The sequence below is a fragment of the Barbus barbus genome, assembly GCF_936440315.1.
Source record: "Barbus barbus genome assembly, chromosome: 25".
In the NCBI taxonomy this organism is placed as follows: domain Eukaryota; kingdom Metazoa; phylum Chordata; class Actinopteri; order Cypriniformes; family Cyprinidae; genus Barbus; species Barbus barbus.
The window spans coordinates 19,369,081-19,386,842 of record NC_136753.1 but is presented as its reverse complement, the minus strand read 5'-3'; the positions used below and the strand labels follow the sequence as shown (position 1 = coordinate 19,386,842).

Genomic DNA, 17,762 nt, shown 5'->3' with positions numbered 1-17,762 from the left:
CCCTGCCAGGCTTGTCTTCTCTTATCAGAAAGCTTGAAGATGTTCGCCCTTCACTTCGATGGACTCCGACAGAGCTGCTCTGACATCTGCGTGTTGCACACTATGAACAATTATCCGTCTTCAGGCATGGCGACGATGTGAATAATGGCAACATTTTTGAGGTATTACGAAACTGATGCCTTTCTGGCATGCTTCTGGACTGCCGGCAATACAAAGTATTCTCATCAGCTCATGTATATGCTAAACTATGCATATATGCATATATAGGTAAGCTTATTTAGCAGGGGTGTGCAGATAATATGAGCTGTGAATGCTCTGCATACCCAAGAATTTAAGAGAATTAATCCGTGAACTGGCTAATTCATTTTAACATTGACATTGTCATTTGAGGTGCAACATAAAGCTTAAATAATAAAATGTTGGGAATATGCATCTAACTGTCCCTAATTTATTTGCCAAACAACTTTAATTTTCTGCAAATCTATGCCAGTTACGGAGAGATTTGAGCGAGTGGACCCACAACAGATTTGGTGCCTATGCTCTATTTTTATGAATCATCATTATTGTTTCATGTCGTTGGTTGGTTTGGCTTGTGAGTCATTTTATACGCAATAAATTGCTCACCCCAGCCTGTTTAAATGAAATTTAAAATCCTATATTGTCATGTTTTCTAAAGCAAATCGAAAACACTTCTTATTCATTTGTTTGGCACAGTCCAAGTATGTTCAATGTATTTATGCAAACTATTCAAAGTGAAAATTTCTGAGAAATTTTATTGTTCCATTTGTTTCTCCCTTGCCTGATAAATTGGGGAACAGTTTGCCGGAATTAACAAAGACACTTCCAAAGTTAAAGAATTACTTGTCAGATTACTAGTATTACTAGCCAGAAAATATATTAGAAAATCCATATATTAGAAAATCACAGTAGATGTCCTGAATGTTTCCTAGAAAAAGTTCCCTGAAGAAGAAAACTTGTGAAAAGCCTCAGCGAGGCCAACAGTCACTTTCAGGGGGCAACAGAGTTCAGTGGCTGAAAGGGATTATGAAGCATGATTCAACCATATTGAGAGCTCTGCAAAAAATAAAAACTTGTCTGTGAGGAAGGCCACTGGTCTGTGAGTGTGTTTCTCTAAGAGCATAAGGGAAGTGATTTCAGATTAGACCAAGATTGAGCTTTTTAGCCAAATTGGTGTGACACCAACCTAACCCTGCCTACATAACATAGACAAATCTTACAAAACTTTTAAAGAAATATTCAGGTCAAATTTCAGCTTAAAATCAACAGTAAAACCCATTAAACATATTTTGCATTAAGAAAATGTGTCGCATTGTGACATTATTTTAGGTAAATTAAATATTTGGTACCATCTTCCTAATTTTTTCTTTCTTTTTCTTTCTTTTTTTTAAAGTTTGCAATTATTTAAATAAATAAATAAATTGTATCTTATATGCATTAATTAAATTCAATACACAACACCACAAATGCTACCGTGATATTTTAAATCAAAATATTCAAGGGTCCTTAGTAAGGTAATTTTTTCATGCAAAATGTGATTTCTTTGTTTAGATGTTTGTAGTAAAGGTGAGCTGAGCATTTTAATTAAACTATTGACAATTAAGAGCTTTCCCCATCTTTTTTCTAGTAGCTTTGTATAAACACAAGCTAAAAAAAATAGCAAGCGCTGTCATCTCTTTCAGGCTTTTTGCAATTGTATTACAACTATTAGCACTGTGGCAATTGCTGATTTCTGCAGCTGGGCAACCATTTGGTATATTCGTTCTGTTCATTCAAACATGCTTTAATGATTCAGAAGATGAATAGCCAGTTTCAGGAAAATAATGATATTTTACTGTAGTCTGATATTTAGTTTCTTATGTAAATAAATTTTTTCAAGCATATAACCCATTTTTCACATGTCCTAAAGGTATGTTTTAGCCAATCTCGTCCTGGCAAGGCATAAAAGGAGCACTTACCTTTCTGCCTCACTGCACTAGTAGGTTTACAAGCCGAACTCCACCATCCAACCATCCCTTGTGGTGCTGGTTCTGTGCTCTCGTTGCATGTCCTGCAGACAAATTTGGAGTCTTTAAACTGTTACTTGTTTCAGACATAATATTGGGTTATTTCTCAAAAGGTAGTTTCTCTAAAGCAGCAGCTACTTCTGGACTGTTTCCTTATTCGGTTATTTGAGGGATGTTATTAGAGCTCTGAGTATTGTTTAATGGGCTGAAAAGCAATGACAAATGAATCCTATCAGGTTGCACAGGAATAAGTGGCGGTTATCTCTCGATTTCTTGTTCTAACACCAGTGAAGTACTTAAGATAGACAGATATGAAGTTAGAGACTTCTTGCTTCTCAGTGAAGATGGAATCCTGAGTCTGAGCATTGTTGTATAGAAAACCTTTGGATCCCATTTCAACAACAGCTGCAATCAACTGTGCTTCACAGACAAAATGGCACAAGAAACAAATTAGGAATTAGGAATTCAAATTTGTTTGTTCGGCTCCTCGGTTTTCCTTCTGTCCTATATTACCTAGATTACACTCCTAAAAATGAAGGTCCTTTATTGGCTTGTAGTTCCATGTACTACCTTTAACATCCATTTAACCTTTCCATTGGTTCTTTATAGTAGAAAAGGGTTCTTTGGATGGTTAAAAAATTGTTATTTTAATCTCTGTTCACTGAAAGGTTCTATGGGAAAGCCAAAATGGAGCATAGTTTCTTCTATGGCATCATTGCGAAAAAAAAACCATGTTGGACCCTTTATTTTTAAGAGTGTATAGTGTATGCCACGTACAGGTTGCACTACCTAAATATATATATATATATATATATATATATATATATTTTTTTTTTTTTTTTTTTTTTTTTTTGATTTCGCAGGTTGACCTGGGTTAACGTCTCGGTTACGTATGTAACCCTCGTTCCCTGAAGGAGGGAACGGGGACGTCATGTCGGATGACCGACAAAATTGTGATCTCGCCAGAGAGACCAATCCACTTCGAGAGTAACTAAACGAGCCAATGGACATTGGCATGCGATCATTGCATCCAGCTGCTGCTGATCACAACGTGAGCATAAGAGGCAGCAGGTGCACCGTATTAACTCATGCTTTCGCTGAGGAGCCGAGCCGGTGACGTGATGTCTCTGTTCCCTCCTTCAGGGAACGAGGGTTACATACGTAATCGAGACGTTCCCATTCAGTCGGTCAGCCCGAGTCACGTCGGATGACCAACGAAATTGGGATCCCTACCAAAGCACCACAGGAGCTGCCCCTTCCAGTGTCCTGTGTAGGCCTCCTGATCCTTCCTACCTTCCTATAATGCAGACGATAGGACCCGGCTCTACACAGAGGAGGTCAACTACTGTCGTTCCTTGAGCAACCCAAACAGTAGGACCTCACACCAGATTTCAAGAATTCATTGCTGAAGGCCTGACGCCGGACGCTCCGCCACGTCTGGACGCCAGAGTGCTGGAGGACTGGACAGGGTTTGCCTGGTTAGGGAACTCTCTGGAGAATTAGGCGTAAGGACGCCGCAAGCCAACTCTGAGCTGTGTGCCAGTGCATCCGTGCCGAGCGTTGCCTTGGTTAGGGAGTAGAACCACTGGCAGTGGGTGGTTTCCGGAGACCGCCGTCCTACCTGATAAAGTCTTGAGGCAGTTCAGCACCGACTGAGCACGTTCCTGGGTGAGGCATGCTGTCTGGTTGGCCGAATCCAACTCCATGCCGAGAAAAGAGATCCTCTGCCTTGGCACGAGTTTGCTCTTTTCCCAATTGACCCGAAAGCCCAACTGGCTGAGGTGCCTGAGCACCAGGTCCCTGTGTGCGCACAACTGCTCTCGAGACTGTGCAAGTATGAGCCAGTCGTCGAGATAGTGGAGGATGCGCACACAGGGACTCTCAGGGGAACAAGAGCCGCCTCTGCGACTTTGGTGAAGACGCAAGACGAAAGGGTCAGCCCGAAGGGCAGGACCTTGTACTGATATGCCCGACCCTTGAACGCGAACCGCAGGAATGTCCTGTGTCGCGGGAGAATCGAGACATGAAAGTACGCGTCCTTCAGGTCGATTGCTGTAAACCAATCTAGGGGACGGACGCACCCGAAAATGCGTTTCTGCATCAACATCTTGAATGGCATCTTGTGAAGTGCACGGTTCAAAACTCGCAGATCCAAGATCGGTCGCAACCCACCGCTTTTCTTGGGCACAATGAAGTGAGGGCTGTAAAACCCCGACCTCATATCGGCTGGAAGGACCGGCTCTATCGTGTCCTTCGCCAGCAGGACTGTGATTTCCGCACGCAAGACAGGGGCATCGACGGCCTTGACTGAAGTGAACCGCATGCCCCTGAACTTGGGGGGACGCTGGGCAAACTGAATTGCGTAGCTGAGTCTGATGGTCCGCAGGAGCCACCGAGACGGACTGGGGAGTGCTAGCCAGGCTCAGAGAGACCGTGCCAGCGGGACCAGCGGGGCCACCGATGTACCCGTGGAGGGGCAGCGAGGTGGAACACAGGGACCCGCCCTGGGGCCTGTGATGGCCTGGCCTGTGATGGCAGGGGGCGGGGTCTGGGTGTGTAGTGCAGGAGGAAACACGCGGAACCCGGCTTGAGGCTTGTGACAGCCCGGCGTTTGACGACTTGAAGCAGGGACTCGAGTGCTACCGCCCTTACCTGGTTCCACGAATGGGCAGGAGGGGTGCTCTTGGGCAACCACCTGCTGCCTGGCGAGAGAGGAGGAGGCAAGTGATCCAGTGATGCACGGTTCACCACTCTCCTCCTCTTGAGACCCAGAGATTGAGGAAACCCCTCTTTTATTGATGTTTTGGGTACCAAACCCCTCTTTTATTGATGTTTGGGAACAAAAACAAAATTAAACAAAAGATTCTCCACCCGGCCCTCCTCCGGGGGAGGGAGTGGTGCAGTCACCATCTCCCGATGAGCAGTCTCCTCCATCTCTGGGTCGCCCGTCTCAGGGTCTCTTGCACTTGCGCTTGCCGCCAGGTTTGGCGGGGGACTGGACGGGCTGAGCGTCCTGCGTGCGACCGGCTCCACGACGCTGCCTGGTGGAAGGATGCTGCGGCTGTGCTGGAGCGGGGGCGGCCGCAGGCAGGTGCCCACGGCAACGAGCAGGCTGAGGGGCTGCAGCCGGGGTGGAAGCAGCGGGTTTCCTCCGGCGCATGATGTGTTTTATCGCCTCAGTCTGCTTCTGTGCTGTCGAGAACCGCTGGGCAAAGCTCTCGACAGCGTCGCCGAAGAGGCCGGTCTGTGACACGGGAGCATTCAGGAACTGTACCTTCTCCTGCTCCTTCATGTCAGCGAGACACAGCCAGAGATGGCGCTCCTGGACCACTAGCGTGGACATCGCACGACCCAGAGACTGTGCGGTCACCTTCGTCGCAGCACGCAGCTCATGTAGAACCACCAGGTCGTGACCACCCTCGTGCAGGTCTTTCAGGGCTTTGGCCTGGTGGACCTGCAGTAACGCCATGGCGTGGAGGGCAGAAGCCGCCTCCCCACAGCCTCTATAAGCACTGCCAGTTAGACCTGACGAATACCTACAGGCCCGTGAGGGGAGACACGGGTCACCCCGCAGGGTGGTAGCGGCTGTTGGACATAGTTGCATGGCCACAGACCGCTCCACCGAGGGGATGCCCGCGTACCCCAAAGCGGCCCCACCATCGAGGGTGGTGAGGGAGGAGGAGCCACAAGATTTGTTTTGTGCAGTAAAAGGTGCCTTCCAACGCAGCCGAGTCGTCATCCCCAGAGAGAGAGCGCTCATCCTCCGATGCAGCGATCGACATCTGGTCGTCAGAGAGGGCACCGAAGGAAACGCCTGGTGCACCCCGTCCAGCAGAGGGCCCAGCACGCTTCTTCGGCAGCTCCACCGGCTGCGGAGTGCTTGAGGGGTGAGGAGCTCCACTTGGGGAAGCCCTCACCGTCATCCTCAAATCACCTCTGACTCCACCGGATGCAGCGCCACCTCGGGTGCCGGGACGAACGCTGGATCGAGGCAGACGCATAGGGACTCCGCCATGTTTCACATAACGGAGTCTATTACGCAACTCCGAGATGGTCATGTCCCCACAAGAAGAACATGAGCCATCCACGAAAGCTTCCTCAGCGTGCTGAATGCCCAGACACGTGAAGCAGCAATCGTGACCGTCCTGAGGCGCCAGGAAACGACCACACCCAGAAACGTACGGGGATAAGAAATCTTTAAAGAGACACGATCACCCGTGTTATTCTTTTAGTGAAATTGCTCTTTCAGAGAAATGCTCTTTTAGTGCTGAAGCACGCAGGGGAGCTGGCCACCTCACACTCCTAGTGTGGCTGTCAGCCGGAAGACAATCTTTTTCTCCCGTCCGACATGACCACCGCTGCTGCGCCATAACGCCCGCACTCGCTTGCAGAAACACTCTTTGGAAGGGGAGACCAGTAGCTTCACCACTACCGCTCGGCTCCGAAGCGAAAGGATGAATTAATGCGGTGCACCTGCTGCCTCTTATGCTCACGCTGTGATCAGTGGCAGCTGGATGCAACGATCGCATGCCAATGTCCATTGGCTCATTTAGTTACACTCGAAGTAGATTGGTCTCTCTGGCGAGATCCCAATTTCGTCGGTCATCCGACGTGACTTGGAGTGACCGACTGAATGGGAACATGGAAGTTTTATAACAAATATTGGGGGTGTTATTAATATTTTGTCATGCCATATGGACTATCTAGCTAATTATTTCAAGCCTTTGTCAATAAATTTATTGTCAATAAAGCTCTCAGCAACATGACTAATAGATTATTGTATATACTTACTGAAAATTTAATCAATTAACATTCAATAAACACATACATCATGATTCTCAGGGTCTCCAAAGACCTTTAAGAAAACGTCTCATTGTCAAGATGCAAAACTATGTATGAATGTAATAATCCACTCTTCCATTTCTAGTGGGAATGTTGTTAAAAATGGGCTATAAAAGTTATTAAATTGCTACCACTCCAGTCTGTGGAGGAGCTCTGAGGATGTCTAGGCAAATTTCTAGAGATTCACTCAGAGTTTCAAAGACATCCCTTCCTCTGGCTTTATTATCACTCACACGAAGAGAAAAAGATTAGTATTTTAGCTATACTGCATATAGCTGCAATTAGATGTAGTCTTTAGGCCAGTTTCATGATTTAAAATAGCTAATTACAGAAACAGAGCAGCTCATTGTATCTCTTGCTTGTTTAAACACATGAATTCTAACTGTGCTAATGAAGCCACTGGCTAATTGCTACATCAGCTGATTTCCCCTGCAGTGCTAATAATTTAGGCGTATGTATTCAAGTGATACTCAGTAAACTCAGATACTCAGAACTGAACTTTTAAGGCGCTACAGTGTGATATATGCTTCTAATTGTGCTATTTTTAATTATATGTAGGGCTATAAAAAAGTAGCACATAAAAAGGTTTTTGACAACAGCTTAATTTGTCTCTGTACTGTTGTCGTGGAAGGAAACTTTAAGAAGTGACATAGTTATGTCCTCTGGCTCTTGTTATGAAGAACTTGTTCCAACCTCTATAGCTCACTGTTAGATATAAGAACAATTGGAAAATGTGTGGGCTGCTGCCGCATTGGATTATTGGACAACATTCCGGTTTCACTCAATTAGCTAGCTCACAGGAATCTCTCTCTACATTCACCAATGAAAGCATGAAAATAATTGTAACCTTTGTGGTGTAGACGGCACAAAACACAAGTGTGTAGTCCGCTGAGAAGCTTGACAATATCTTCTTTGTGCTTTATGTCATGACAGTAAAGATTAAGACATACTGATCAAACACAATACAGAAGCCATGCAGTACAGCCTTGTGCATTATGCATAATGTTCTGCAAAATAATTCAGAAGTAAAACTGCAACTTTTGTCTTCCTTGTGCAACATAATGTGTTGTGCTTGTATATTCACTGTGACTGAGTTTAATATTGATTAGACAAGCTTTTAATACAGAATATAAACTGAGATTATGAACATTGCAATTTATACACCATGAAAATCAAAGAATATTAATGGCACTACAAGTCTTCAATAAAGTAAATAATGATAAAAGCCAGTGTTTAGGAGACCACAATTAATGTAGTCATCATTTTACATCTAATTACAGCATGAGGAAATTTATGAGATGCTTAAAGAAATAGTTAAACGAAACACAAACAAGTTTGTTTCTTCATCCGAACAGATTTGGAGAAATAGCATTCCCTCATTTGCTCTCTAATAGATCCTCTGCAGTGAATGGGTACCGTCAGATTGAGAGTCCAAACAGCAAACGGAAACATCCTCATAATACACAACATGACTCCAGTTGATCAATTCTTGTGGATCAAAGCTGTCTGTTTGTAAAAAATGAATCCATCAAGCCAATTTACCTTTAAGTCATTGCTTCTGGACAAAACAAGTCCATAATCTATAATAACTTTCTAATATTTAGAATAACTTTCTTCAGTGGAAAAAGTCCAATCACTTGTCCACAGACATATTTATTTAGAACTGATTTTGCTTGTAAAAACAGTTGCTTAATCTGTGCATATATCTCTCCTGATTCAGACAAGTTGACTTTTTTACTGGGATAAAGCAAAATTTTGGATAGACTTATAATTTAGCTTTAAGCAACAGTTTTAAGGAAAAAATATGATGAATTTATTACAAACATGCAGCTTTTCACTTCACACGATGTTAATTGATGGATTAGAGTCATGTGGATTATTGTGATGCTTTTATTAGCTGTTTGGACTCTCATTATGATGGCTCACATTCACTGCAGATGATCGATTGGTAAGAAAAAAATTATGTAATGATTGTTAAATTAAGAAACAATAAAGAAACATCCTACATCTTGTCTGAGGGTGAGTCAGTTATTTCATTAACAATTTGAACCTTGACAATAAAAATACCAATAAAGGTTAATGACAAGTTACATACTGAAGCAGTCAGATATCCAATATCTAAATATTTGAGGTCTATACAGATCTACAAAATACAGACAGCAGTTCAATTCAATGGTTACAAAAAAGTAACTAAAATTTGCTGGATTCGTTGAAGGTCTCACCAGAGATTTTACTGACAGGCTTCATATAGCTCAATTTTTAAATCACCTGTGAGTCCATCAATGGACTAATTGATGAGTTCACCAGTGAAGTCTCTGGTGAGGTAATCAACAATGTCATTGTTCAGAAAATCAATAAGTTTACTAAAGCAGTAACCATGATTAGAGGTGACATTGCACAGCAATAGAATAGTACAATGATGTGTGTTTATCCTGCATTTAATTATCACTCTCATATATGTATTTTGCAGAAGCAGGCTAATAAAGAAAAAAAAGAAAGACATGCAGTAAGTATTTTATTTTTTTCTTGAAAGAATGAACCTCTTCCACTATGACTACAACACTCTTACTGCAGCCAATTCCATCTGCCTGGACAAAAAAACATAATCTTCCCTGCATGTCCTATAATCACACCCTTTCATGGCTTTAGAAAAGAAACAATTTCACAGTGATTGTCATCATCAGTCCTTGAATCAAGTTGAAAGAAAAATTAAAGCTTTTTTTATTCCATTTTACTAAATTAACTAGCTGCTAAAAACACATTATTCATATTTTAATGAAACAACACATACAAAATCCATTAAAATAAACGAGCACTTATGTAACCAAGTGTCGCAAATGGTGATTATCTGAAATGGCCACGTGTGTTTCATCTTCCAATTCAGTAATTATGTGTCATTCAAGAATTAAAAGCATCGCTAATATGAGTTTAGTGGCATGTTCAAAGTTATGTCAGTTAAAGAAGTTGCTGTTAAAAGATAAATACTGTAATTTTCAAAAATAATAGATTATTAATAGACAAAACAATAATACAGATACTACACAAAACCATTTTTTTTTCAAAGTTTTAGAAATACAGCTTGAGCTGCGAACTTTCAGTCTTCCAGCTATATATATAGTGCACAAACACACACACATACACATATATATGTATGTGTGTGTGTGTGTGTGTGTGTATGAGAGGCCGTACAAGACCCCTTCACAGAGGTCAGGGCAACTGTGTTGTAGGTCTCTAAATATGTATGTTTAGGCATTAGCGGTCACTGAGACTATATCTCAAGACCAGGCAACTCTAGAACGTGTCAGAGGGCTCTGAGATCAATGAATCAACATAAATCCACATGCACATACAGCTTGCTGGAAGAGATTCTCATGTAGAATCATTTTGCAACTCAAATTCACCCTTCAAAAAACACACATACAGAAAATGATTGTATTATCATGGTTTCCTGGAAACATTTCTAAGCAGAATGAAATAAAATACAGTACATTATCAAAGTCATTGCTTGGGTTTATGATATTGTAGAGTTATTCTTTAAATACAAAGTGTCAACACAAATATGTTAACTTTGTGATCTTCCTTAGTTTTTACTATAACACCCAAATGTTAGGCAGTGGTAGTGGGCACTGAGGCAGTGGGCACTGACAGAAACTAATCTCAGGATGGACACTATTACCATGATCTTGGAGCCCTGTATCACACAATCTCACCTCGGTTTTATCACATCACTGGTTTTGGAACCAAAAGACCATTGCAAGGGCCAGAAGCATCATGGATGACTGCACAAACAATTCAATGGTAAGTTTCTAAGTTTATTTGAAGGGTTTTTATTTATTATTATTGGATTGGATTGGATAGGACAGGATTGTCTTAAAATTGATTAGGTGATGTGAGATTATTTTTAAACATTTATTTTATTATTTTTTTGTTTGTTTGTTTTTTAATGTCTCTTCTGCTCACCAAGGGTTTTATTTGGTCAAAAATACAGCAAACATTGTGAAATATGATTATATTAGAAGTGTTTTAAACATTAGAAATGTTTCTTAAGAAGCAAATCAGCATATTAGAATGATTTCTGAAGGAACAGGTGACACTGAAGACTGGTGGTAAACGATGGTAAAAAAAATTCAGCATAGAAATAAATTACATTTTACAATATATTAATTTAGAAAACTCTACAATTTTACTGTATTTTTGATCAAATGAATGCAGCCTTTGTGAGCAGAAGAGACATTAAAAAAACATTTAAAAATCTTACCAATCCCAAATATTTTAGTGTATAGCATATTAGAATATGTTCTTAAGGATCACATGACACTGAATACTGGAGTAATGGCTGCTGGAAATTCATCTTCTAAAATTACATTTTAAATTGTATTAAAATAGAAAACTGCTATTTTAAATTTTAATAATACTTCACAATATCACTCTTCTTACAGTATTTTGATCAAATAAATGCAGCCTTTTTCCCCAAAAAGGTCTCAATTCTAAACCTTTGGGTGCCAGTGTATGTGTATATAATAAAATAAAATTTAAAGTAATGGTCTGATGATGAATTTAAGAAATGTTCACCGTATCTGATGTCCTAATTGCTAATAAATGCTGTTTTTCAACTTTAGTAACCAAATATGCATCCAGGTTCTTGTCTGGGTGTCAAATGTCTCCACAAACTAGCTGTTTCCACTTCCCTATTGCTAATAACAGAGAAAAGCACTCAACCATGACAATAGGTTAATTAAAAGTTGTTTTAATTAACCTTACCCAAGGGTCGGGGTTATAATGCTGTGCAATGACCCATTTGTCTTACATGTATAACATTTCAAGAATCTATAAATGTCACCACATTGCTTTATTACGGTCAGATTAAAGGAAAGGAAAAGAGGTGCGACAAAGTGAGAGAGATTTTTAAAAAACTAGAAATCTCCTCCTTAAGGGTATACAATTATCCTTAAAAAGCTAATAACACCTCTCAAAGGCATATGCTCATGTAGTTATCCAACCATGTGTGAGCTTTTATCACTTTGTCATCTAAAAACAGCAGCTATAGCTATTTTGAAGCAATAATATGGAACAGCATTTGGAGTTTTAACCACTATCACACAGCGTTACTGTAATGATTTCACCAAATAGAGTGCGACATGGTGTCACGACATGGAGAGTAATAAGAGAGAAGCTGCAAGTAAATCCAAGTAAAATAGGGCAGCTTCATCAGAGATTACTATATTAAGACAAGGGTGACTACACAGACACAATGTGAACGTCTAGCCCAGTAACACTGGAAAATATCCCAACGGCACAGATATATAAAAGGGAAGGACAAGGCAAAAGAACAGCAGCACAATCATTTTTTCCAATCTCATAACCTTGCAATAACAGCACCATAATAATGCCCAAGTATCATACTCAAATAAACAACACTTATGAATTTTCAAGTCGCTTCATTAAGGTTGATAATGCATTGCTTCCTTTCATATCCAATCTCACAGTAATCAACAAAACATGCTTGCGCTGTACTAATGGGACTAATTAATATACAGCAGAATCAATTACAAGCAGAAAACATGGCAGATATAAACAGGCTAAGTTAAAAGACTCCTGCCTTGAGCCTTGGCAAGGTGAAGGAGCATGCTGTGGACAGATTAAATATTTATTGAGGGATGTCATTAACATTTAGATCAGTTCATTAAACAACAAGATGCAGTAATGATAAAACAATTACGGCTTTTAATAGAACAAGATGTCTGAGGAAAGGGAAATAAATAAAATAATTTGTTTTAAATTATCACAGCCGTTTCAAAGGACATTGCCCCCTGTCCTTTGATAAAAACCTGTTTATAATCTGCTACATATGGTAACTGCTGTTATCATTAGCTAGCAACAAATGTATTTACTATACATTTTATTGACATCATGCCTCACTATATATTGTATTGTTTGCACATTGTAGACAGTTTGCTAGTCTGTGCTGAGGATATGTAGTGATCTTTTCTGTAGGCTCTATAAGACAAGTGACAGAATGATTCAATGAATCACAAAAGTTGCGGTCACTTTGAGCATGTGAATCTTTTTTGGACACTTTAACGGTTGTGATATCACATTACATTTAGCTGCATAATTGATAAAAAGGCAACTTTAGCATATATAACAAATAATAATTGAAAATGCAAAAAGTGTTAGAGGGAAGTGGCATTGTAGCCTTTATGCTACTTCCCTCTAACACTGAAAACTTGCAGCTTTAAAGTTTGCGTTATTTTAATTCAGGTAAGAGGTATTGGTCCTCCATTGGCTACACATCTCCACGTGATTTGAATTTCACCAAACCTGAACTTTGGTACGCAGCAAAATGGGAAATTTCTCGAAGTTTACAATCTCTCACATTAGCATGCGATTAATGGAAGTCAATGGAATGAAAAGTGTAGTGTGACCAAAGAAATTTAACCCATTCACTAAAACCATACCTTTTGAGCATCTCAACCAATGGTGTAAGGTGGGGTGGGAATACACATTTGTCTGACTAATAGAAGAAGGGGGGATTGTTCAGGAAACGTTCATAAACTTTAATTATTTTTGTTCCAATATGTTCCATTTGATGGCACTGTAGGACAGACAAAAACAGATTCAGTTTTACAGGGTGTTTATAAGACACTATTTTCAACTAAAGACTGAAAACGTTTTATGCATTTCGCCAGTTTATTTACACAACAATGGCATTTTGGGGGCCTGAAAATGCTGACTCTAAAAAAAAAAACGGGTTTTAAAATACAAGTTTTTGCAAAGGGTATAGTGATTATCTCTGTGTAAATTACCAAAACGAGCATTGGTGAAAAGGGTTATATCATGCATATACGTATTATGTTTTAAGGAAAAGATTGTGTACAGTTTCTGTACAAAGTGACATTGTCAACTACTGCATGTGGTTTGATCCAGTGAACGAGAATCGTGTTGACAATGTTGACACTAAAATGGTTGACAAGTGTGAACGGATAGGCTTTTTAAAGAAGCTAAACTACTTTATTAAAATGGATTATTAACATATATTATCCCTGATAAATTATGTTTTGACAGATTGGCCCACCAACATATAAACTGCTTGCGTATGAGGGATGTAGATAAAACTGGTGCTCATAATCGAGGTTGAACTGTAGTACGCTCACTCTATTATACACAAACCCTTCATTTGTCATGCAAGAGGGCCCTCTACAAAATGGTAGAGCTATTCTGCACAGCACTGATGAATGTATTTACCCTTTCAGTAAAGAATCTCATTTCCACTCCTTTATTATTATATATTATTTACCTCTTTTATAGGGAGTCTGATTTATCTCTAGGCTGCTTGAATAAAGGTTTACACTGTGCTTGGCCTGGAGATGTGAATTCCACATCTACAAATCACTCATGCAAATATCCCCCTTGTTAAATTGTTAGCCAATTGACTTTCTGTCTGCTGGAGCCTTTTAACAGCAACTGAAAACACAGCACACATTAAAGTCTAATCATATAGCTTTGGTCATATTCTGCTCCAAGGAAATAGAAGAATGCAGTGGGATCTGTCTGCTTGCCATGGAATCATTTGTTGACCAGCAACACCGAAATTCACAGTTAATACCAAAAAGAATGAACTCCCTATTAGTACCCTTGAGTCAGCCATGGGGGTTTGACAAACACCATCTGTTGAGTAATAACAACAACATTTTTCTCACAGTTTGAATGCTGGCTGCATAATGCTAATATGAACAGGAACAATAAAATATATAATTAAGGCAGGGACATCAAGTTCTGCAATGTGTCTAATTTAGGCGTAATAAAATACATATTTAAACTCTGTGATAGGTGTATAATATACTGTATATGAAGTAAGAGATATTATGGACATGCAGAAAAGAAACTGATAAAGTAAAAATGTAATGTCAGCTTCTAAACTTTCACTTGACAAAACCTCTCTATCGAGTGGTCTGCAGTGTCTTTGTACAGAATTTATTAATCTTCCTGAATTTTACATTCCATCATAAAATGTTCCCTCCCCAAATGTCATAATTTTTGAAGTAAAACTCTTCCTGATATGTGAACGAATGAAAGAGAGGGAAAAGTCCTAAGAACTGCATTTGTCCAAGTTTAAGAATCTAACGTCTGTCACAAAGTTTCTCTTTTAATCTTTTGTTTTGCTTCTGTGCATCAAAGTCAAATAACAGTCAAGTTCTCCGTTTGATTTGACAGATCCATCTGATTGGGTCACAGCAGGAAATATAAAGCTTGTTAGCTATCTTTCAGTCACCCATTAGACAAGTTAATGAGTTTCCAATTTTTAGAAACCCCCGAAAAAAAATCAAAGGAGAGCAACAGAAAACTATTCATCAGTATAGGCAACACAAGAGTTTGAATCACAAATAATACACTACAAGAAAGTTATACTGGACAAATATCAGATAAAAAATTACCCTTACTGAATGTAGGTAGTTCGCAGCATGCAATATAATACAGTTGCATTTATTACAAATGTGGATCTTTAAATGTAAAATCATTTTATATATAATTTTAGCTATCAAAATTAATATATAATAAATTATGTGGTATCTACTTCTGACAAATTAAATGAATTTAATTATTTAAAATGTAAAAAAAAAATAATAAAAAAAACATTTTAAACAAACATTCATGAATCACTTCCTTTTGATTTTCATAATTAATAAAAAATAATCTACACAGTACTTCACATAAAAAGCTAAACTAAAGCAAAAAAAAATAAAATAACAACACAAAATACATAAAAAATAGATGGTCTATTTTTCAAAATAACTTTTTTTCAAGATTGGCAAATGATAAAGGGCAAAATGAAATACACCTATATGCAGTTTTACGGTTGCTTTAAGTACAGGTGGAAAATCTATCATTATCTTTCCTTCTTTTGGGTTTCCATCTCCTAACACTTAATACCAGACAAGCTAGAGTCAAGCAACAGTTGGCAAGTTATATATTTATTTTATTCTGCTTCCTGTATGTTTTGAAGGATGTGTAGCATGTGTTTGGCCTGGCTGAGGCATTTTGTCAACCCATTCATCTCTTGGAATGCCTGTTGACTCTCTCTGTGCCCTTGAACAAACCATAAGGTGAGGTCAGCTGAGTCCTGCAGTGCTGTTTTGAGGTGTTTATTATTAGCATTGATAGCATATGTAATTAATTGCTTATGCACACTGACCTTCTAGGTCTTTAGATGTGTAATAAAAAGGCTGCCTGTAGGGGCCCTCTGATGTGAAAGGTTCAGAGAAGATTAAACAAACTATGATGTTCTGTATGATAGAAAACAAGGTCGACCCTGGAGACCTTGAGACAGAGCGAAAGAGAGAAATACGGAACCTGTGAAAGTGATAGCACAGGGTAGAAAAAGTTGTAGTGTGTTTTGTTCCACCAACAGCATGACCAATGAAAATTTCTCCATAGGGGTTAACTTGACATCTTACTGAACGGATGTTTTCAGTTTCCTTAACTGATTATTGTGTCTCTCCATGCCAGAAGTTTTTGCTATTATAATGTACTTGATATGAGAAATTAATCTAGAATTAAAATTCATTTTCATGTAACGACAGTTAAAATAATACTTCAGTAAGGACATTTTATTGATTTTACCGATTTCAACATTGACAAGAAAATGTTTATATAATGTTTATATTATGTTTTTTTTATTATCCCTAATAAAAATGTTTCTTGAGCATCATATTAGAATGATATCTGAAGGATCATGTGACACTGAAGATTAAAGTAATGGCTTCTAAAAAATTCAGCTTTGCCATCACAGAAATAAATTACATTTTTTTAAAAATGTTTTGCATTTTAATTTCATTGTAATGATGTTATAACTGCATTTCATTTAGGTAAGGTGTGTATATACACATATAATATATGTCTGTAGATATTATATTTTTATTACATATATTATTAGTCATTTGTGTATTGCAACTCTATGAGAATATATAGGGAAGTCCATATCACAACTCTCTTTTTTTCAGTTAATGAATAATAACATTATTCAGAATCCACCTGACTTTAAAAAGCCCGAGCATTTAAAGCAGCAAATGGCAAAACTGCAACACACATTTAAAATAAATAGAGCAATATAATGGATTGGTGAGGACGCTAATATAATTATTGTTGTAGTTATCATTCTTGGTGTAAAAGGGCTTTAAGGGTCAGAGGTGACTGTGGTGGTTAGATGTAACTTGCATTATGCATCTGAAATCTGGACAAAGTTATGTTTTAATACACACAAAAATAAAAATATGTTTTCCCCATGCAAATATATGAGTACATTTTCTTATCTTTCAGAATAACTGAATAAAAATCCCTGGAATTATGGTACAATTTGTCTCGTACCTCTTCATGCCAGGCATCCCTGTGAAAACTTTGTCAGCCGAGCGAGCAGCAGTCCTTCCTGGCAGGGCCGTAAAGCACTGCTCCACTGTCCTCATGTATTCTTCATGAACCATCATCCGCAGTAAATATTTCACAAACCTGCTGACTGGCTGTGACGTTGATGCCCCGTCTGGAGATGCCTGGGTGTCACATTTGGAGAGAGAAATGCGATTATGCTCCACAATGTCAGCTGGTGCCACTTGACGGCAAGAGAGCTGTGAGATTCGGAATATGTGAGATAAGGAAGTTTGAGATGTGTGTGTGTGAGCTTCAGCAGAAGCATTGCTGAATGCGTGCAAAATGTGTCTGTGTTTGTTACTGTATCTGGCAGAGGATGGCTGTGTTTCGATTTATTCAATAAGAGCTATGAGCTTTGGTGCGTGGTAGGCAACTAAGAAAACAGATAACAAACAGACGCAGCTACACACTGATGGAGGACAAACTGTTGTAGTATAAAGCCTAGTGAAGATTAAAGATGCCAGAAATGGCCTC

At 39.2% G+C, this 17,762-nt stretch overlaps 1 protein-coding gene across 2 annotated transcripts in view; it reads right to left on the bottom strand.

Annotated features, from left to right (window-relative positions):
* The window catches only part of LOC306844405 (uncharacterized protein), a 205,669-nt gene extending 188,179 nt beyond the window's left edge, over positions 1–17,490 (bottom strand). The window contains exons 1-3 of one of the 2 annotated variants that reach the window (XM_079376504.1): positions 17,232–17,364; positions 13,325–13,461; positions 1,977–2,068 (exon numbers count right to left, since the gene is read on the bottom strand). In XM_079376504.1, the coding sequence (XP_079232630.1) occupies positions 1,977–2,068; positions 13,325–13,335 (103 nt within the window). In that variant the 5' untranslated portion in view covers positions 13,336–13,461; positions 17,232–17,364. Of the gene's footprint in view, positions 1–1,976; positions 2,069–13,324; positions 13,462–17,231 lie in introns of both variants that reach the window. The other variant, XM_079376503.1, reaches the window with a different exon arrangement.
* Between the last annotated feature and the right edge of the window lie 272 nt (positions 17,491–17,762).